We start from the raw sequence: 22,418 nt of genomic DNA, 5'->3' as shown, positions 1-22,418 counted from the left end.
ACACCACCCTTCAAGGAGACCCGACCCAATCTCCACGGACACAGAGACCACCTCAGGCTGATATGCTGCTAAGTCCTCAACTCCTGTGCTTGCTGGGCCTCATGGCACTAGTTAATAGAATAGTTTTTATTTTTATTTGATTGTTTCATATATGCTTCCATAGGGTTTTAAAGACCCCAGTTTGACATACAGTATATTAGCCCACAGACGCCCACTTCACATAAGTATTTTATCTCTAAATGCAATTACTGTGAAGTGTTGATTTAACTGATACAGAACTGTAAGGGTTCATTTTCACCTGCGCAGCACCCCCTGTAACACCCTCGAGGACCACGTACGGCCATGGTTGCAACTCTATGTCTAACCTCTTGTACATACTGTACCTGTTGATTTAGTGTATATTTGTAGATATGTTTTCTATTCTGCTTTTCTTTTCTCCTTGCTCTCTCTCTCTGCTCCCTGTATCCTCTTTTTCTGATATGATAATTTTTATTTCTGGAAACAAACATTGTTCATCTATATGGCATCACTGTAATTTGGCACTTCATTGTCCTGTGTGTGTGTGTGTGTGTGTGTGTGTGTGTGTGTGTGTGTGTGTGTGTGTGTGTGTGTGTGTGTGCGTGTGGGCACCGTGCACGCCAGTCCCTCTGCTGAGCTGAAGCTGGAGCGTGGGAGCTGTCCATTGTTCTGGTTCCACTTCAACGGTCGCTGTGCTACAAGTACCTACACTGACGAGCTGGAACTACGCAGAGCAGAACTGCCGCTCTGAAGATGCCAGCCTGGTGTCCATCCACAGTGAGGAGGAGAGCACCTTTGTCCGTACCCTGATCCAGAACTATAAGCCATCGCAGGTAGCCACCTGGATTGGACTGCACGACCTCTTCTACGAGGGTGGATGGTTGTGGACTGATGACTCCGATGTTAACTATACCAAGTGGCATAGTAGTTATCCAACTGGTGGTGATAAAAACAAAAACTGTGCGTATACAAACGGTGGAAAGGAATGGTATGACCTCTCATGTTCTTATGCATCTGGCCTACCTTCTATGTGTGTACTTCGTACATAAACATGCCCTTGTTGAGTGGAATGCGTGATTAAACTCTCACTGACTTGTACTCTTGGCTGTGCTGCCTATCTTGTATAGCTATACTAATCTATTCTACACTACACCATTTAATAGTAACAATAATGTATTAGATCATCCGTTTTTTTCTTGTCTTTCCAGATTGGTAATCACCATAATTTATATCTGTTCTCCAAAAATAGCTCCTCTACAAGCTCATGCGGGCATGCGATCTGCAGCCCGTGTGCGGGCTGCAATCGGCTATTTTTGGATAATGACATTATAAAGACATTATGTGCAAATATAAAATAGCTGTGATACTTATATGTAAGTGGTTATGGTGAAATAAACCATTAACACTATAGTTTAGAGGGGGCGAGGGGACTATGACATCACCGTTTCAGCAAATTAGGCGGCATTTGCTATACACACAGAGACGTGAAAGTCGCGTCTCCAAACTTTCCCACTCTGGAAGGTAGTTTCAAAATTAGCCGTTTAAGTCCCCCAAAATGCCGTCTCCGTGTGACAAAAAGGGCAGATCGGCTAATTACTTGCCCCAGAAACACCGAAATCGTCCTCATCTGGATGGCCCCTGAGTCTCCACAATAAAAGAGCATGAAATAAATGTAATCGATGTGTTTACTGGTGCCATCATTTCAGAGTGTCTCCATTGTGAAGCACATTCATTATATGTTTGATGTTAATTATTTATTGGTATCACAATGAAAACTCATTCTTCAAGGTATTAAAGAAATTAATTTTATTTATACATTATATTACACATTACATAAAAACAAATGTGCTTTGCCAACATTATAATTTGTTTCATATTTTGGTGGGGGCAGGGTGACCCTTTTTGACCCTTTCAATACCTAAATGAACCGCATCAAAAGTTATCAACAAGCTATACTGTAACAACTCGGTAAACATAAATTGTGAAATAACAAGAAAGAGGCAAACATTGTGAAAATGGACGATCTACTCTCTTAGTGCTCATGGGGGGGGGGGGGGGGGGGGGGCATCAAGGCCCACAGCATCAAGGTCGACTAAAATCTTATGATATTTAGTTGACTAAAACTAGGCTAACACTAAAACAGTTCAGGTGACTAAAATGTGACTAAAACTAAATGAAAACTATTCAAGAGACTATATGACTAAAACTAAAATCTAAATTTGCTGTCAAAATCAACACTCATTGCTCCTGCCTGAAGGGAGGCAGGGGGTCAAACAACAGACCGTGTGCTGGGTGGGGGGCGTCTCTTTTCATGGTACTGGGAGCCCTTTCTCTCCCAGGTACTTGAAACTAGAGACCAGTGGTGTAAAGTAACTACCATTTTGAGGCAGTTTGTACTTTACTTGAGTATTAAATCTTCTGTATACTTTTACTTCTACTCCACTACATCTTGGATCCAAATATTGTACGCCTACCTTTTACCCCACTAAACTTTAGTTAGTAGTTACTTTTGATTATTATTACAAAACGTTGTCCATTGTACAACCCTATATAGGCATAGGCTACATGTTGGGCGCCTAAACTAAATGTATGTTTAAAGTACTATATTTCAGTATTTCTTTAGTTAAATTACATTCAGACTCTTTTGTGATAAGGTAGACACCAGGTTCATATCTCAGCACATGTGATGAAGATAAGAGTGACCTATTCGGACTGGCCTTTTTCAAAGATTGGGGTAGGTCTAAACAAAGAATAGCCAAAAAAAACTAAATTTGCCCCAAAATAAAAGGTCGCAGTAATCCATTTAATTAATGGGAGAGTTTAGTGTTTGGGGGGAAAAAAACGTGTTGTTGTTTTTTCAACACAAATCTTCTCTTCTGGCGGTCCTTGGCACAAAACATTTACAGATTGGGGTCCGTGGCCAAATACAATAGTATTTTGGTTGTCCTTATTACTCCTTAAGTTGGCACTAAAAAGTTTGAGAACTACTGATTTATATAGAAGACATTTTGTAGAAGCGGCCTCAGGTCTGAATGGACTCATGTTGGAGCAGGAATCTGGTCCTGGACTGCTAAACCAACCTGGTCGTGGAAATCACATTTCATTTGAACTTTAAATGAAATGTGATTTCTGCGACCAGGGTGGTTTACCAGGCTAGGATGGTCCTGGACTGGACTACACTGGACTGGACTGAGTGTCACTCACACAGAGGTCAGTCTGTGAACTGAGCAATGGTCACTTTAACCAGATAATGCTGCTACAGGCTTAGTCATTGGTGGAACTACACCCAAGTACTGTAATTATGTAACATTTTACTGGAGTAATTTTCAATTCTTTAACTTCCATGAAACGTAATGAGCAGCCATGTTGTGTGACTATACTGTACATTCTGTTCACTGACTTACTCTGGCTCTCCAAAATAAAAGTACATTAAACATGTTTATGATTACTTCATGTATTAATTGTGACATGAATACAGTAAACTCCAGTTGAAGAATGTATTGCATCATATCACCCCCCACCCTCCTCTCTCGCTCTCTGTTTGAGGTGAGGTGTGTGTGTGTGTGTGTGTGTGTGTGTGTGTGTGTGTGCATGCGTGCGTGCGTGCGTGCGTGCGTGCGTGTGAGCGTGTGGGTGATAAATTATAGTAAAAATATCACAACCTTTTCCACATCTCTATACTGTACATCTCTGTATGCTATGGTGTTTGCACCAAATGGAAAAATAAGCTAAAAAGTATCAAAACATGCATGTAAAAATATCATTGAGCTTGATTAGATTCCTTTTCCAGCCCGGCCATGTTTATGTTTGTTGGCTATAATTACCAAGCAGATAGACTAGAGAAAAGGAAACTGGTGTAAAAAAAAAGAAACAGGAAGCATAACAACTGAAAGATGTACTCACATGTCTTCCTCTACTCTATTGAACCTTTTCATACTTGGTGTTCTGTTTGGCTTTAATGGAGGCAGTTAAATGTTTAAAGTCTTCATACTCTCCCAATACTAGGATTAAAATAAACTGGACTGTACTGTAATCATTACTGGTAGAGCAACAGATAGGCCTATAGAGGGGAGATTTTATTTTATTTTTTAATTTATATTCAATATTCCATATACCATATGCCAGTGGGTTTCAACCCTTTTCATATCAAGGTCCATTATTTTATACAGCATTTGAGCTACAGATCACCATTGATGAGATTTATTCTCTCAGACACAACACTTTCAATGTTTTGCTGCCGTTGGATAAGATTCTGTCCACAATCCAATGCTGTATTGATGTGGAACCATAGGAGAGACAACAGGCAAATGTCGATCAAAACAACAACAATAAATACAGATATTTAACAAACATTTTGACTATTGTACCTATCTTAATTGTGGCTGATGTACTTTCCCCCAGCTATTTACAACGTAATGAGCTAACATTTTAGTAAACAGTACTTGGGCCCAAATCAAGTGTGTAAAGTTGAGGCATCATATGCCAAAGAAAATAAGATAATTGGCCAGCTTTGCTGATGCTACTGTAGGACAACGTTGAAACCAGTCTGAATCACATTTTAAAATGTTTGGCTATGAATGCATGGTTTCATAAATAGTGTGACAAATTAACACATCCACATTTCCTTCAAGATATTGATAATCTAATAATTCAAAGAGACAGAAAGAGTAGAATTCTGGGACACTTCCCTATCAGACAATACAACAGCTGTTTGTGTTTGTATTTCCTCTTTTATTCTTAACATAATAAGGGCACGTCTCAGACAACTCTAAGATCTTTGGTTTCATAGTGAGAGCAGTTTCTGTTCTATGATTCATTCTGAAATATGATATCTGCTGTTTTCTGTCTCACACGTGATACTGTTATTTGTTTTTACAAATATTATGTATATCTGTTACTATATCTGCTGCTATTTTAATTGCCTCATTCCATTGCCATCTTATTAACCCTTGCATCCTAAATCTCTGACATTCTTAGCCAAGCCCATTCCCCTAAATGTCAGACATTTGAAACAATAAAATCAGAGCTGAAATTGCTGGTGACCTCTGCAGGAAACTTTGGGATCTGCAACCATGAGAACATTCATAGAACATCTCAGAACTTTGCAGGATTGTATAGCTACTAGAATTTCGCGGGCCTTCGGCCCGCTCATCCCAGAGTTGCGTTGCCCCGCGTTGCGATACAGAAGTCCACAGATACAGAACTCCACAGTGACACGCGTTTTATGCAGCTGTTTTGTGTTGCAGCGCGTGCGCGCGCGCGCGCGCGTGCGTGCGTGTAGTGTTGTTGTTCTTATCCATATATGCGCCTCGGTTCGTCCCGTTTGTTCCACGCCAGGTGTCGATGCAGTCGTTTGCGCAATTTGCGTGTTTGCATTATTTTAAGTGTGTAGGCATACCATATTCTGAATGAGCAAAAAGAGGACACATGCGCGCGTGCATGTGGATGTGGACATGCGCGTGCACGTCGTGCATGTGCATGTGTCGTGCGTGGGCGGTTCTGTTAAATTCAGATGTCAAAATAATCTGTAGCCTAACATTAAATTGATCAAATATGCTCTATATTAGTTATGTATTTTTTGAAAGCAGTGGCTCTCAAAGGTGTGATCCAGGGACCCTCATGGTTCCTTGAGGGGGTTCCAAATGGACCCATTATAGGTCTGTAACTCTGAGAGTGTACAAATGGAACCAAGTGGACCCTACAGGTGTGTAACTCTGAGAGTGTACAAATGGAACCAAATGGACTGTTTTATAACTTTTAACTCTGATACTGTACAAATGGAATCAAATGGGACTGTTATGGGTCCATTTGGTTTTACTGTCAGAGTTATGGGGGTCCTTGAAATTAAAAAGGTTGAGAACCTGTATGCAATGGCGTATGTCTTGTAAAAAGAGAGACCAGCCTATTCTCCAAACCATCATATGTTATACTTTGCTAGGTTGTACAAAATAATATTGGGTCAGTGTAATTTGCAGGAGTCACCGCGCGCACAGCTGCCTTGTCTGTGTTGACATGACATGGGCTTGCAGGACAGAACTTTTATTTGTGACAGACACATAGTTGCTTTGCAGACAATACAATCTGCTTCTCATTGGTCAGTCACAAAGCTAAGAAAACAATGTGAGAGAAAAGGTAAGGACTGGAAAGCGCTGTCTTTGTCTATCTGTGTTCCTACGTGAAGACGTGTGTGCTCTGTCTCTCTCTCGCTCTCTTCTCTCTCCTCCCTCTCTGGGGTGTGTGTGTGTGTGTGTGTGGGGGGGGGGGGGGGAGTAGTTGCGCTGCCTTCGACAGTGCTATACTTCTCCAGCAGCGGTGCAGAACCGAGAGAGTGACACATTGTTGTGGATGTAAACGGCGCAACTTGTAGCTGTAAAGAAGTTTGGATTGTGTAGTCGCAGCGGTGCTACAAAGTGAATGTTACAAATCGCACGGTGATATTGTAAGTCGCAAATGCGAGTACGTAGTGGCACTGGCGAGCCCTGTGTAGTGTAGTGCCATTGTCGCGGCATCGCGAGGCGATCCAAATTCCCCCCCCCCCCCGCGCACGCACGCACGCACGCACGCACACACACACAGTACGTAGCTGTTTGTTGTTGCAGCGCGCGCGTGTGCGTGTAGTGTTGTTGTTGGTATCCATATATGCGCCTGGGTTTGTCCCGCTTGTACCACGCCAGGTGTCGACGCGGTCGTGTTAGCATTATGGTAAGTGTCCAAGTTAGAATCAGAGTGTGCGCTGTGTAGTTCTTCTTCTTCTACTTGGTTTTGGTATGTGTGTGTGTGGGTCACGTGGTGGGCTGTGAGCAAATGGGAGAGGGAATGTAGTGTTGCCAGGTCCGCGTATTGTAAGCGAGTGGTAGTGTGTGTAAGTAGCGTGTTGAATGGCATTTTGTCTGTGCTTGTTGTCATAGACGTGGCAACAAATTAGGCGGGGGTGTCGGTGCTTGTGGCGTGTTTGTGTTTATTATTGATATTGATATTGTTTGCGCGTGTGGACGGGAGGCGGCTTTAGTGGCAGTGCAATGACAATTTTTAGGCGGCTGGTGTTGAGTGTGGGCGTGCGGCGCGACATGAGGAGATAGGGAACGAACGACGCGGAGGGTAAGTCTGTGACGTGTTAGTGTGTTGTTGCAGTGTGTGTTGCAGCGTGTTGCAGCGTGTCAGTGACGTAGTAGCTGGTGACTTTATTTTCCTGGTTTGGGCACACGTTTTGGGCACACCTTTTCAAATGTATAATAGATTAGCTATACATAATACATCTTCCATTTCTACTGTCTTGACTCGATCGGTTCCTTCTACCTACTCATTAAGGTGGTCTTCAACAGTATTTCCAACATGGTCATACATAATGCATCTCTTGAAATGGGAGTTTTTCCATGATGTCCAAGTTCAGCAATTACAGACCCCCATCAAACCTCCCCTTTTTAAGATACTTGAAACATTTTCTCAACCAAGTAGGCTACAATTAAAACATGTCAGAAATGTCACATCACAGGTTTATAGGTCTAATAAAGTGGGTGTAATTATTTTTAATACAAGCTAGCATCGTTAGCATTTTCAAGAATAAGGAAAGTCAATATTAGCAGTAGTTACCGGTAGCCTAATTTAAGGGTAGCCAGGCAGGGCCAGGGTTCAATACTGCTCATTTGAGTCCACTATGATTTTGTTTTAATCCCATTTGAAACTGTATTAAGTATGAGATAGAAGAACATAGGGCTGAAATGAAATGAAATCTATATTTACCCAGGGTATCTGGGCTAAGCTCAATAACTTGTTTCCAGCCAGGCCCTGCTCATAGAACACATTTCATCGTAGTGGTTCAATGCCTTGTTCAAGTGCACTTCAGCGGTGGTAATTTTTAACGTGTCGGACGGCTGATTCGAACTAGGAACCTTCCGGTATCAAGACCGCGCCGCTATCCGTTCGGCCACCGCTGCCACAAGCTGTCAGGGACAGGCATGATGCAGAATTTAAACCACATTTTTACCATTTCAATCACTGAGGATTCCAACACATGCTTCACCTAACATCTATCTATGCAGCTTTTCTGGTGATGGCAGATAATACAACTCAACAGAACTATAATTCTGTATTGTAATGGTAACTTGCTTTATTATCTGCCATGTACAAACACAATCCAAAAGCATAATTTTGTAACTTTATTGATGACAGTCTTTCTTTACAGAGTGACATTGGACACCACAAGCAACTATCCACTACTCAGTAAGGTTGTTTACACAGCAATGAGATTTGTTACTTATAGATAGTTGATACTAATATTTCATTGAACAATTCATCGTACAACAAAAATGATGTTTTCCAGTTAAAAACATAATTTTCAATCATCAACTTCAATCAATATTTATTTTCAGCTTACCACATGTAAGCTAGTGAGAGAAACAAACAACAAAAAATCTAAACTCTCCTTTCAGTTTTTCCAATGATAAGAATTGTTTAAAGATAAACTAAAGCATAAAAACATCAAGTAGACAATGTTGCAATGCAAATTCATTGCACAAAATAATTAACAGAATGCACATTTAAACTCATGTAGTAAATATTTGCTTACATGGTGTAGAGTTGTAGACAGTAGATACAAGTTTAATTTGATAACATTTGCATTGTATGATTTATTAAAACTACCTACTACTACAGGTCCTTACCCATTTGAATATATGAATACAAAACTATGTACAGGAATGGGCACAACATTAATGTTATTATTAGGCAGGTGGTCCGCGGACCCCCAAGTGGTCCGCAAAGAATGCCGTCGGACTCACAGGTTTCTTTCTCTCTCACACACACACGCACGCACGCACATGCGCCCGAAAATGTCCCAAGCAGAAATTAATTCTGTTTTGAATATCATTTACTTGCTATTACATACAATTTGAAGCTTTATACAACTATATGGCCCTTTCCACCTCACTCGTCTTAACCATTTTAAAACAATATTAATTTGACTGGAGTGGATTATGAACAGTAAATGAAGATGCAAACATACTGTATACGAGGAAAAATAACTAACATACAGGGAACCCTGCTGTCTGTACAAGTACAAGTAAAATGTAGACTTCAGTCTGATATCAGTAGAGGAAAATCAGCATTGTATAGAAGGAATATCTTAAAAAACACCAACACCGGTGTGTCCTGAAAGGCATTGTTCTGAAAAACACTGGCATACAAATCTAAAGCCCATGTACTGTATGTGCCACCTATGAGTTCTGCAACAGTATATGCAGTTGTTGCAGTCTCCAAACAAAGTATGTATGATACAAGTGGCTCAAACTGGAGACCCCAACATAAGGACAGACATCACAAAGTGGAAAAGTTTTAACAGTTTTTATTAACCACTTCCCCACAGAAGCATTAAGCCAACAAACAAATTATCAAACAAAACACATATCACTGTCAGGTACTTTACCCAAATCAGGAGAACAAAGGAGACCTGGAGATGCCGGCCAAAACAGGAGAATGAGGGGGGGCCCAGGCCACCCCCTATAGGGACGTCGAAGCCGTTTCCCCCCTCCCCTAACTTAAACCAAATAACTAATAACAACGAAAACTATAACTGCCGGCCATCCCCAGGCCAAACTAAACTAAATTAAGTTTAACTGCAAAGTATTCGCGTGGATTGGGACTGAGCTGTTGCTGGGTCTGTGTCTACCTTGACACTGAGCTGGCATGGCTTTTATAGCAGAGGGCTGCAGCAGAGGATGATTGGGGAATCTGCTGCAGGTGTGCCAGCCTGGGTGTGTCAGTCTGAGTGGGGAGGAGAGACAAGATTAGGCACAGACAATGATTGAATGACTTGAGTGTGTGTGTGAGTGATGTCATGGCCACACGCAACAGCAGTCATTACAACTACTCAGTCAGTTTCCATGGGCACCGAATCCACATTTTCTTGTGGAAATAAGAATTGTATAAATTCCCTGATTTTCTCTGAGTCTCCATCATAAGTTTCAAGAATGTTTTGAAATGTCATGCTTTTCACTGTCATCTTCACAGTCTCCTCCACTTGGACACATTTGTCATTCTTGTGAATGAGGTATGCCTCAAGTACATCAAACCTCTTTCTCTCCACTATATGGAGGATGATTCTCTGAAGTACGTGAGACAAAGGTTGGGCATACTCAATGAAACTCTGGGGCTGAGCTTTCTGGCTCTGGGTCTCATAGACATAGCCCCCAGTGTGCATTGCAACAACATTACAATGCTCATCAAAGACAGGTGAGCCAGATGCCCCATAGAAGAAGCACGTCTGATAAGCTAACGGAGGGCTTGGACTAACCAGGAGTGCAAAGTCAAAGTGTTGAGCACTAATGAGCTGAAATTGAATATCTTGCCAACGGTCATTTAAAACCTTTTCGCGGTCATCAACTGGAATGATAAAGCATGGGTCATACTTTTTCACTCCTCCATCGGGGTGTCCGACAATACAGATTCCACCCCTCAGAGGTGGGGGTGCAAAATGTCTTAACAACCCAGGAGGTAAGTTTTGGGTAGGGAGAGGGTCAAGCTCCAACAAAGCCAAATCATGATAACATCCCAAATCATCCATACGTTTTTCAAAGACAACAATGTCACGTTTCACTGGCACTGAATCCAACTGGTCTCTCGTCACTATATCTTCAAAAGAGAAAGAGACTGTGACATCCTGCATCACCGGTTCTCTCCCATCGTGCAATTGTGGTGAAAACAAATGGGCGTTTGTGAGAATGAACTTATCAAACAGGAGAAAACCACTCCCTACTCCCCTCCCATCTACTCTCACCTGACAAACGGAGTCAGCCGAAAGCATTAGCTGCTTCATGAGTTTCACTTCCTTGCAAGTCTGCACACTCTTTCCAAATTCAATACGGAAGAGCTTTTGCTGTGATTTTTTTCCTTCTCTGCCTTTCATCTGCTTGACTAATTCTTTAAACTGTGCACGTAGGAGACCTATGATTTCCTCAGAATTTGGAATTGGCAATGGTTTGGCCAGAGTAGGAGTATAGTCTGCCAGAGCTGTGTACTCCGGCACTAGTGGCACAACAGTATTTACTGAAACATTTTCATCAGATGGAGATTCATTTGGAATACCATCATCTGACTGGATCTCTAGTGGAGCATTCTTTTCATCCAATGTGATCTTGACTGTTATGCCGTCAAGATCATCAACAAGACTGGTCATGTCTGTGATAATGTCATCGCTTATGCCTTTGAGTGCATAGCCTGGACTGAAAATGTCACATTTGAAACGCCCATCTCGTTTTAGAGCGTCCTCTACCTTTTCCCCTTTGTATGCATAAACATCAACTTCCTCAGCTATGCACTTCAGTTCCATGCTATTCAGAACTTTATTCGTTATGTTATGGTCTCCCTTCGTTTTTACATGAAAAACGACTGGTTTCCCCTTGTCTTCGGGAAAACGACTTTCACTCTTTGTGTGTTCAGGGTTTCCCTCATCTTTTCTCCATTTAATAGTTAGATGCTCATTTGGTTTAATTAAACGGCATGGAAAGTGTGTGCTGATAGCTCTAGGAGGCATATCTCTCAGAAGGCAAAGTTCTTTGCCTTCTTTGTTTTTGGCAATCTTTTCATAATTTGGGTTTATCATTAGTGAATCTGTAATGGTCTGGAGTCTGTCACAGGTTACTTTCCTCCGTTTGCCGTTTCTATTACCAATGGAATATGAAAAGGAATGGGTGACATGTGCATCTTCGTTCTGCGAAAAGAAAGGTCAGTCATTCATTTCAGTACAACACATCTGTTGACATGCAACGTTGGCATTACCAAAGAGAATATAAATTAAAATGAAAATACATGCCAGGGAATTACATTTATATAGTTAATGCTTTAACAAAAATGGCAACAAATGTAAAACCTGTAAGTGAGTGAATATAGCCTAACTGCTTGCTGCTTTATCATAATATTATACATGTAGAAATGTGTTGTTATACAGCTATACATCTTTGAATAACTGAGCTTTGCATAAGCAAAGCTCAGTCTACATTGCATAATACAAAAGTCAAATAAAGAATAATACAACTGATTTGTGCAATATTGTATATTAGACCACTTGAATGACATAATGGTAACTGAGACAGCTACTGAAAATAAACAGGTTTTGGATCATAGTACAGAAGAATGGTACCTGATCCATTGTTTCAGACTTTATTTTCTTGGTGTCCACTTTGGGTGGTGTCTGCTGATGGTTAGATACATTGGCGAAAGGGGTTCGACCTGTTAAGGTGGAGAAATGTGGATTACCGTATTAATTGCAATCTAAATAACAGTAATAGGCCTACATGTCACTATGCAATAAATATATCCTAAAAATCACACTTGAGTGAAGTCAGGGGCGCTCTTATCATCGTACATCATCCTGAGTCCTGACGTAAAATAGACACTATGTTTATTTGCTTAGACACCATGACGTAAAACTTTCCATTCATTGCCAATGGGAATTTAATGTTTGTGTTGGACAAAGTTTGTGAACATACACTATAAAAGCTGGATATAGGAGCGGCTATCGCCCCTCATAGTCCCGCAGCCGGGCTTGTGGGTTGGGAAATTTGGTATATAGTCTTTTTTATCGGCCTAAAATATTGTCTATATACATACATTCATGAATCCACTTGCTGACCGGCTGTCGGTATTGAGCAATTTGTTTTATAGGGGTTTATATGTGATCCTACCATTAACATCCTATATAAAGGCAAAAATGTCAAAATTTCATTATGCTTTGAGTAGCATGTGACATGTCAAACTAGGGGGGTTTTCATGATTCTGAATCATTTCCAAGCATTAATTTTACACAAAAAACACTCCTTGGGCTAAAAACGGCCATAGCCGTCATCACAAATGTGATGAAATGTGATGAGATCAGCACATTTTGGGCACATTTGTGATGACGGCTATGGCAGTATTGCAGTGCCTACATCTTTCCGTATGCTGAAAATAGCCGATCTACAAGCTCACAACCTGTTGAGGAGGCGGCACGTTCTGAGCTCGCAGATGAGCTACTTTCAGCATGCAACACGTTGTACGGTGAAGCATAAGTCAGGCTCCACTTTGTTTTTAGCCGAGGTGACGAACACAGACACACATGCCTCCTCGTTTCAAAATAAACAGTAAAGGTCCCCACACACCGAGCGCGTTTTTCGGATTTCTAGCTGCGTTTCTCCATCAGTTTCCCGAAAACCACGTCCAGTGTGCAACCACCTTAAGGGCCGATTCATTCATACTGCTATTTTAGAGCCAAAACAAAGTCGTTTCTGGACAGTATCTGACTAGCCCTCGCTGGTGCGCTGCGTGAGTCCCCCTCCTCCCACAGTTGTTTCACACAAACAGCCTGTGAGTGTCTCATTCAAACCGCGATGCACTGTTTTTGTCTGTTTATAGGAGATGTTGGCGATTCAAGTGAGGAGATGGGAAATATAAACAGACACATGGCCAAATACATCTAGCTTACTAAAGAGATGTATAGTTTCAACTGGACAGGGCTACGTGGACGAGTGAGCACACAACATCACAGAGTTGTGAGCTGCGCGCACCACGGCAGAGACAGATTACATTCATTTGGTGTTGGACTCAGGTTTACTATGCTTTTAGCAGGACTTTTGGATTTGTGCAGTGCTTTAATTTGTTTCCACACACACACACACACACACACACACACACACACACACACACACACACACACACACACACACACACACACACACACACACACACACACACACACACACACACACACACACACACACACACACACACACACACACACACACACACACACACACACACACACACACTTCTGCAGCTATAATAAGGCAGCTGGTAATTAATTGATGTTCATCAATTCTTGTTTTTTATTATAACATAGCTCTCTCACACTGTCATGGTGTGACCACCCTCATATGTAAGCTGACCTGTCTGAGGTGTCTTCTGAAACCCGGCATGCTGTCTCACATTGTCTGCTCTGGAGCCTTGTGGTTGCGCCTCACCTTAAATTGAATTATTATTATCAGAATTATAAAAGAATGCCATCACAGTCCAGACAGCATTCTCTATTCAAAGATTCAATTGCATTGGAACAGTGGAACTACTATTTCAAATGCACAAAATGCACTAAAACAAGTGAACACTTTTTTCATGGACATGAATTAGACTGATAGGCTATATCTAGTTTTGTCTACAAATATGTAATATTAAACATTACTTTAATAGTATCTGTCTCACAACTTGCCAATGCCAGTCATCCTCATATGTACCTGTCTGAGGTGTTGCGTGGGGCTCTGCATGCTTTCCGTCATTCTCTGCTCTGGAGCGTTGTGGCTGCGTCTCACCTAAAATGTGAATCAGAATTAAGAATACATTTGTGCACAGCATTTACCTCAGACCAAGTGCAGAATCGAGGAGGCCCGATCATGTTTTGAGCACAGTATGTGGGAGCTCTTTGAACACCAGACAATGAGTATCTCACCTCCACTCTCACTAAAGTATAATCTATCAATTTCTGCACTCATAATTAACTACACAAGAAAATAAATCAGATCAGACCAGAAACCCTATAGTTGCTGTTGCTGCTGCTCAGAGGCAGAGCCCAGGTTGCAGAGACAGAGAGGCCCACAGGAGAGTCAGGGTGGATAGATAGAGGCATTAAAACTGCTAAACAAACAACGCAATTTTATAGTGTTCCAGTTCCAATTTTGTCTGCATTTTTTCCCTTCCGTCTAATTCCCGTCTAGGGGTCGCCACAGTGGATCGTCTATTTCCATCTGTTTCCTATGGTCCACATATTATTTGATTTGGCACAGGTTATATACTGCATCCCTTTCCTGAAACAGCCCTCCCCAATTTAAACAGATTTGGGACCGGCACTAGTAAGCACACACAAATATGTGCATACCCAGGGTAATCAGGTTGCCTTTCTCTGTTTTTTTTGTTTCACCACTTACAATTTCACTTGATTCAAACTTGAAAAAGGTTGCTTGACATCACCTGTTGGCCTGCTGGGACTCAGCCAGTCTTTTATACTTGTGTTCCCCTTAGCTGCCAGCTGCAGACTCTTCTTTTTGGAAGGCATTGTGGTCTGCTGAAAACACACACAATTAACATTAGGCTAAGAGACAATAACAATAATAACTAGAAAGATGCAATCCTGCGGAATTGCGAGTGTGGTTGCCTATCTCTATAGAAATATTGTTCAATTAGAAGAGTTGGGTATGTCACTATACTGTCCAATCCAATCAGATGAGGACAAAGTGCACAAATGCCTTGGGAAGAGTTCCGAATCGCTTGCCAATCGGAAGGGAGAATAGAGTTAAACGTTTTTAAACGATTTAATCTCTGGAGTACAATAACAATAGTCTGCTTGCCTATAGGCAACCACACTAATAAAAACATAAAAGAAAACTTGCATTACAATTACAACTGAGAACCAATGTGAAAATGACATGTTATCAATCTCATAAATAAAAATAAAGTGACCTATCAGCTCCATCTACTGCTGGTAGATGGAGAAATGGAGCAACTTGAATGAGCTAAATGAGCTACCGGTATGTCACAACTTAAGCTGGACAGAAACTCAAACTATCAAGTATCATGGGCATTTGGTCTTGGTTTGATGCCAACTGTGACTAACAATCAACAAAATGCTTTTCAGAGACTTCTCAGATAGACACCAGAGGGGGAATAAAAGACAAATGGGAGATAAATAATGATCACAATTTTTCAAATAAATGTATAGCCTACACAACCCAAACATAAAAGAAGAAGACATAAAAATACAAAATAACCGCAGTAATAACAGAAATAAATTAATGAAAGAAACTCAACACTAACTAAAAACAGACAATAGACAGGCCCATGAACAGGCATGCCAGGATTCGGTTAGCTCTGGTCCATAGCCTTACTCCTTAAATATGATCTTTTTATATGCTTTCTTAAAGTCATTCATATTTGGACATTGTACATTCCACAAATTCACTCCATAAACTGGAATGCACATAGCCTACCTTTCGATGTTGAATTAATGAACAAAGTGTTCATTCAATTAAGGCTTAAGCTCTCTTCTTACATTGTAGGCTAACCCTATTACCAATGGGGTTTTTTTGCTCTAAACAAAATTAGTTTAGCAATGGAAAGCTGATGACATCTGAAATGTACAAACTACAAACAACAATGTATTCTATATTTGCATTTGTAAGTAAAGACAGTGATTTCAATCCAACAAGGAGGAAATAAATACAAAATAAAATAAACACAAACTAAAAAAAGCTCAACTTACCCTTCCAAGAAAAGTTTCTCCCTTGAAATGGAGAGATAATGTCCTTGTTGTGCCCTTAGATTGTGCCCTGTGAGGGAATGTTCCCGCCTTCCGCTTGAATCTCCCGCCCCCGCAATGTGTAGCGTCTGTCCCTGATTGGCTGACTGAGACCTGAAGGCATAAGTTTCATTTCACCTGAAATGAAACTTTCAATTCAATTGAAATTTGTGTTTGTGTCTGATACACCACCCAAAAGAGGCCATGGCCGCCTTTTTAACGCCTGGGTCGGGTGTTTTTGTCCGAAAATCGTTTTCACAAAAGCTGGACCCTGAATCACTGAACTTAGCAGTTCTGAACAATGTCCATCAGCAGCCACAAGATGGAGTCCTAGTACTGTAATCATCATGATTCTCACTTCAGAGACATCGCTCTGGGAGCAGGCTGTACAGCCAGTAACGCCTCAATATAAACCTATACACACTATGTACAGCTGTATGACACCACTGTACCATAGTCCATAGACCACTACACTGTGTGTACACTTGTGCTATGTATGTCCCGAGATCAGCAAAGGGGGTAGGGCAATTACCAGGACAGAAGAGGGAATAACAGAAGGAATAGGAGTTTAAGTTTCATTTCAGCCAATCAGGGACAGGGAACCTATAAAAAAACAGATACAGATAGAGAATAGATAGATGTGTACCTGTCATTTGAGTTGTGCCATCTAATGTTTATTAAAAATCACACCTCTTATCATCATACGTCATCACTTTTGTCTTCAATGTTTGCGTTTATACACTTTTGCCTTCAATGTTTGTGTTTACACAGACCTTCAAAGCTGGACATAGGAGGGGCTAGCGGCTTAGCGCCCCTCAAAAATATGGCTTCCAGTCACACCCAATAGGCATAAATTGCATATTAGTACTGCATGCAAAAAAGGCATGGTTTGACTTTATGCACAAAACTGCATGAAAAGTGTGTGTGTGTGTGTATAGTTTTTATAGCATAATTCATTGATTTATTTTAATGCAGTAATGGCCCCTTTTCTTTCTTGGTGTATTAAAAGGGTCTTTTAAGTCCTTAAATTGTCCCTTCGCTGTCATCTGGGGACCCCCCAAAAATAAAGTGGGGATACTGGGGCCCCGATCCACAGATTGAGCACCACTGATCTAGATAACACGATCTTCAGTGTTATTGTCTAGACTTTACATGGATTGTCCTATCGCTTAGCCAATCAGCTAATTAAGAACAGTCATGAGAGGAAATGTCAAAAAACAAACGTTTAGACATGTTCAGTGTAAATATCAGTACAGGTGAGTTTAATATACTCAGAGTCAGGAATTATCCAGCAATAACTAATAGCAGTAAAATATGAGACCTTTAAAGGTAGGTTATACTCATTGAAGAGATAGTCTAGCTTGGTAGACAGTAAATGGTAACGCATAACCATTGACACCATAACCAAAACATATTATTAGTGATGATGTCTATGAAAGAGTGATTTATTTCTAAAGTTTGCTCTCCCAAAGCTATTAAATGGATGGTCATTGCCAGGTCAAGGCAGTATATTCTGATTCTACACCAATAATGTAAATAAGTATTGGCAAAGTGGCCTTTCAGGCTTAAGCATCTGCTGCTTGTCAGGCATCTTGCTAGTCTGCTGGAACATTGTAGCCTAAGCAAATGTACAAGATCGAGCTACACAACACTGGTCAAGCTCGGTAAGTAATGAAATTACTACTTGCAAGGACAGCGCAAATTACATTTCCAGATTTGTTATACTCTGCTGTTGCCATACCACTTCCTGAAATTTCGTATTCACGCCACAACATGCAGTATGACTTACATCAATAACAAATAATGATGACAGATGAATGGGTGCAGTCTATTATACTGCACCCAGGAAGTTAGAACACTACTGGATTTTAAGGAGGCGCTTCAGGGGTAAAAAAAAACAAGACAAAAAAAATTGCTTTAACTTGACAGTTCCTAACTGTTGCCATTGATAGACAAGCAGTTTGGATCTCTCATAATCAGCTCTGGATTCAACTCAAACAAGCAGACAAAAATTGAGTTAAAAAAAAAGTCATACAAAGTAAAATCCTAAGTCCCACTGGGACATTTGGCTGTATTTGTACACTGTCTTGTCCTGGTCTTGGTGCAGCCGCTGTGCTGGATCATCAACTCTCTGTGGTTCCATCCAGCTCTGCCTCTGGAGCCGGAGCAGCGATTTCCTGCTCTGGATCTCCTGGAAGGATGTCACTGACTCTCTGGATGAGCTCCTCAATCTGCTCCTCTGATAGCCTCTCCTCACTCTCCTCTACTATCTACAGAGAGAGAGAAATTTTATATACTAGTTTATCTGTACCTCCTGTTAAAATCTGCTGTATAATATTCAGAATACACAAAGCCTTGTTGCAAGTGCAAGTGTATGAAATGTATTCGACTACACAGGCACTATACTGACATATAAGCCAATATTCCCATACAGTGACAGTAGAATGAAGGCTGATTCATACTTTGTCACACGACGAAGCATGTGCGACGAACATGGCAAATATCCAACGTACCAATTCTCAGGGCTGGATGCAAAGCCTTGTGAGTAACATTCCAGTACTTAGTTTTCCAGCATTGCACATTGAGCAAACCACACATCCTAGTTTACTTACCTCATTGTCAGTTTGGCTGCCATAATTATTTAGAATGAGTTTTGTTTACTTTAGTTTATTTTTGTTGTCTTTATTGCTTATTTATTTTTGCCCAATTGAACTGCAACATTGTGCCGGAACTGCCGGAAGTGTCAATTGTTTCAGTCAAGCCGGAATGCTATACTGTACATATGGTATGGTGTCACCAAGTCCCTGTTGCACCTTCACTGTTTTCCAACAGTCACATGATTGTGATGCTGTGTACGTTTGGGAGGGGCGAACAAACTAATCCACATCACAACAGGCAACCAGAGACACACTTCTAGCTCTGGTAAGCACATCATAGAACTCCAATGTCTCAATTTAACACCCACACATAATAATTCTTTAGACTCATACTGAATGAGAATATAAAGGTACAAATAGGTGCAGAAATACAGGCCACTCACTAGTTGGATCTCCACGGCTGTCTGTGGCCTGTGGTTCAGCAGCTGTAGTTTTTCAGCCCTGATGACAAAGAAAAAAGACGACATTCAGGAGTAGGCTTGTCACAAAAATAATCACCTAATCGCAATTATTTGAGATAATCATTATTATTTTGGATTGTTTTTTCAATTCAGCTTAATTCATCTGCTGAAAAATGTATACATTTTCAAAAATAGTCGAATTAGCAGATATCCAAGCTCACTGTAGATCTGCTATTTCCACTATTGTTGATTATATGTGAAACTATCAAAATATTAAAGGTCTATTTATCATTGTTTTATCATGTCATTTCTTTGTATAGTCAAGTTGTCATAACTGCCCTGTGCAATTTGTGTTTACAAAACCTAAAAGGTAATCAGAAATGTATTTTTTTATTCGTATGCACCAATGTCCAATGGTAAAAAGTAAAAACACAATCATTTGTGTGACAATTAATCGTACAATTTTATGATCCTCCTCATTCCTGACAGCCCTGGACAAAATGTGTATGGGAATTCACTCAATTCAGGAGTGGGACCATTAATGGAAAGAAAACATCGTCTCTGTGAGGGAACACCCACTTTGTGAGTTTGTGAGGCATCAGAGTGGTGAGGAAGACTTTGACTGTCTCTGGACTCTGCCTGCTGCATGGCGTCTTTGAAAGGTATTTCAATGTCTGAAGAAACAAAGAAAAGAAAGGGAAAAAAACAGTGTTCTCTTCAACCATTCGTGTTACCTTGTGTTGTAATAGAAACGGTAACTGTAGAGTTGGCTATTCACATTGGTTGGCTATTCAAAAATAGCAGATATACAAGGTCATAGCATGTCACTTTGTGCCGCGCTATGAGCTTGTAGATCTGCTATTTTTGAAAGATTTTGCAAATCTTTGACTAGATGTTGTAAAGCAAACATTTGTCACATTTGCTTTCTTCTGTGGGGTTCTCTGGCACAAAATATTTGAGATGGGTGTTCATGGCCAAAACAAATACATATAATTGTGTGTGTCCTGGACATGAAAAAGTTTGAGAACCACAGATACACAGTAGATAGCAACATACGTTTTTCAGAAAACCGAAGAGAAGAGCATCTATCCCTACCTCGTACATGATGGTGTTGAGGTTCTGCTGTCCAGCGCTGTGCTTGTTCTTCCCGCTGTCCTTCCTCTGTTCCTTCAGATCCGTTAAGAGTTTGAATACCTGTTGATAATATGCAGACATACAAGCTCACATTGCTGCAGATGTGGTATATTTGATATTTTGTGAAATTTAGAAATACAATAAACTAATGTTATAACAATGGTAATATTTGCAATGCAAAACAGTGGCAAAAACACAGTACCTCATAGTTGCTGAGCATAGCAGCATTGTGGTCCTTCCTAAGAAACACACAGAAGAGAAATAATTTGTTTAGCCCATTGTATGAGCTGTGATACATTATGGCACCGTCAATTTTGCTCCAAACATGCGCCAGAAATCCCTCACTGTCTTTGTTATTAATGATTTGTCCTCAGCTATTCCAAAAGGAACATGCATTCTTTTGTCTTTTCATTTCAATTCTCTTTTGCAATCCCATCTGCTTTCTCTTAACCCTCTCCACACCACTATACACACACAACACACATTGTAAATTAATTAAAACTCTTATGTATTCTCAAACATTATCATACATATTTCCACCATATCTATAGTTTGCGTACAAAATAAATGTAACCACAGTAACCTATGGACTCACCCTCACGGGTCCATTTGGTTTCATGACTGTGCACACTCTCAGACGTAAATTAACTCGTATGAGGCTGTCTGTAAATGGCCTACTCGTATTTGAACTCTGTTGCCATACTTTGACTAGCCCTGGTCCAGTGCTTACAGCGAGTAGAGCGAGTCTCTCTAGACTCGCTCTACTCGCTGTAAGCACTGGACCAGGGCTATACTTTGACCACAATGGAAACCAGTCCCCAGGACCTTTCTGTGTTATATCAAATGTTTGACTCAAATGTTTGACTGTACCTGGTGCTTGCCTTGTGCTGTTCACATTTATGTCTAATTAAGTATTCAATCAATCAATCAAATTCAAAAGCATACAATTCAAGCTCCATCACTATCTTTCTAGTAAGGAACATGCCCTTTATTGCTGCCGTTGCATTAATGAAGGCATTCTAGAGCCATGGACCAGAGCTAGGAACAACATAATGCATCATTTTGAATCCCCAGTCATATAATATATGGTTGGAGTAGCTCTGGTCCATAGCCTTCTACTATGGCTATGGAAGGCTATGGACCAGAGCTATGGTTGGAGTAGCTCTGGTCCATAGCCTTCTACTATGGCTATGGAAGGCTATGGACCAGAGCTATGGTTGGAGTAGCTCTGGTCCATAGCCTTCTACTATGGCTATGGAAGGCTATGGACCAGAGCTATGGTTGGAGTAGCTCTGGTACATAGCCTTCTACTATGGCTATGGAAGGCTATGGACCAGAGCTATGGTTGGAGTAGCTCTGGTACATAGCCTTCTACTATGGCTATGGAAGGCTATGGACCAGAGCTATGGTTGGAGTAGCTCTGGTCCACCATATAGCTCTAATGCCTTTATTAATGCAACGGCAGCAAAGGGCATTCGGGCTATGGACCAGAGCTACGATTGGAGATATCATCGGTCAGATTCACAACCACAACTATAACCAATTCAATTAACCATAATTGAACCTTCATAGTAGATAGTACACTGAATGCCATGAATGAGACACTAGGGCTAATGTCTGTGATGGAATTTCCCCTCTTTTCCCATCATGTGCATTACTGCATAAAGCAATAACCACCTCTCAAACATTCATGAACATAATTATAATAACGCATCATAATGTTGAGCAGAATAGCTAAAAAATAATAATAATAATACCACAATTCTTACACTTCCATGTCGGCAGCAGAAGCGATCGGATGAAATACGGCCCGTATTTTAAATGTGTCCGTATAGAAACATCACAGTCCATTTCAAATGTGTCCGTGCGTGCACAACCCCGTCGAAGGGATAGTTCCGG

The 22,418-nt window shown here is 40.8% G+C and overlaps 2 protein-coding genes across 3 annotated transcripts; both read right to left on the bottom strand.

Annotated features, from left to right (window-relative positions):
* Positions 1–9,108: 9,108 nt before the first annotated feature.
* Positions 9,109–16,333, bottom strand: LOC306928191 (serine protease FAM111A-like). The gene is made up of 7 exons (XM_079508121.1): positions 16,292–16,333; positions 15,004–15,097; positions 14,274–14,348; positions 13,932–14,006; positions 12,152–12,240; positions 9,881–11,722; positions 9,109–9,267 (listed from the first exon to the last, which is right to left on the bottom strand). The coding sequence occupies exons 2-6, from the start codon at positions 15,086–15,088 to the stop codon at positions 9,884–9,886; spliced, it is 2,163 nt and encodes a 720-aa protein (XP_079364247.1). The 5' UTR covers positions 15,089–15,097; positions 16,292–16,333; the 3' UTR covers positions 9,109–9,267; positions 9,881–9,883.
* Positions 16,334–17,568: 1,235 nt separating this feature from the next.
* Positions 17,569–22,417, bottom strand: crcp (calcitonin gene-related peptide-receptor component protein). Of its 2 annotated transcripts, XR_013790541.1 has the most exons (7): positions 22,289–22,417; positions 20,722–20,758; positions 20,481–20,579; positions 19,965–20,059; positions 19,368–19,425; positions 17,725–18,597; positions 17,569–17,683 (listed from the first exon to the last, which is right to left on the bottom strand). XR_013790541.1 is itself a non-coding variant. In XM_079507368.1 (6 exons), exons 1-6 carry the CDS (start codon positions 22,294–22,296, stop codon positions 18,451–18,453), a joined length of 444 nt encoding a protein of 147 aa, XP_079363494.1. In that variant the 5' UTR covers positions 22,297–22,417; the 3' UTR covers positions 17,569–18,450. The 2 variants fall into 2 exon arrangements, 1 of the variants encoding a protein (XP_079363494.1); XM_079507368.1 differs by having other exon boundaries at positions 17,569–18,597.
* Position 22,418: the final 1 nt, after the last annotated feature.

Source organism: Electrona antarctica, assembly GCF_951216825.1.
Source record: "Electrona antarctica genome assembly, chromosome: 8".
Taxonomy (NCBI): domain Eukaryota; kingdom Metazoa; phylum Chordata; class Actinopteri; order Myctophiformes; family Myctophidae; genus Electrona; species Electrona antarctica.
Note: the sequence above shows the minus strand (reverse complement) of the source record. Positions and strands in the feature narration are given on the sequence as shown.

Excerpts from the sequence above, each read along its gene's own strand:
- LOC306928191 (XM_079508121.1), bottom strand. The coding sequence starts at position 15,088 with ATGCCTTCCAAAAAGAAGAGTCTGCAGCTGGCAGCTAAGGGGAACACA. Across the intron at positions 12,241-13,931 it reads TCAGAAGACACCTCAGACAG|GTCGAACCCCTTTCGCCAAT; the intron begins GTCAGCTTACAT and ends CCACCTTAACAG. Across the intron at positions 11,723-12,151 it reads AGTCTGAAACAATGGATCAG|AACGAAGATGCACATGTCAC; the intron begins GTACCATTCTTC and ends TTCTTTTCGCAG.
- crcp (XM_079507368.1), bottom strand. Across the intron at positions 20,580-20,721 it reads CTATGCTCAGCAACTATGAG|GTATTCAAACTCTTAACGGA; the intron begins GTACTGTGTTTT and ends TATTATCAACAG. Across the intron at positions 20,060-20,480 it reads TCAACACCATCATGTACGAG|ACATTGAAATACCTTTCAAA; the intron begins GTAGGGATAGAT and ends TTGTTTCTTCAG.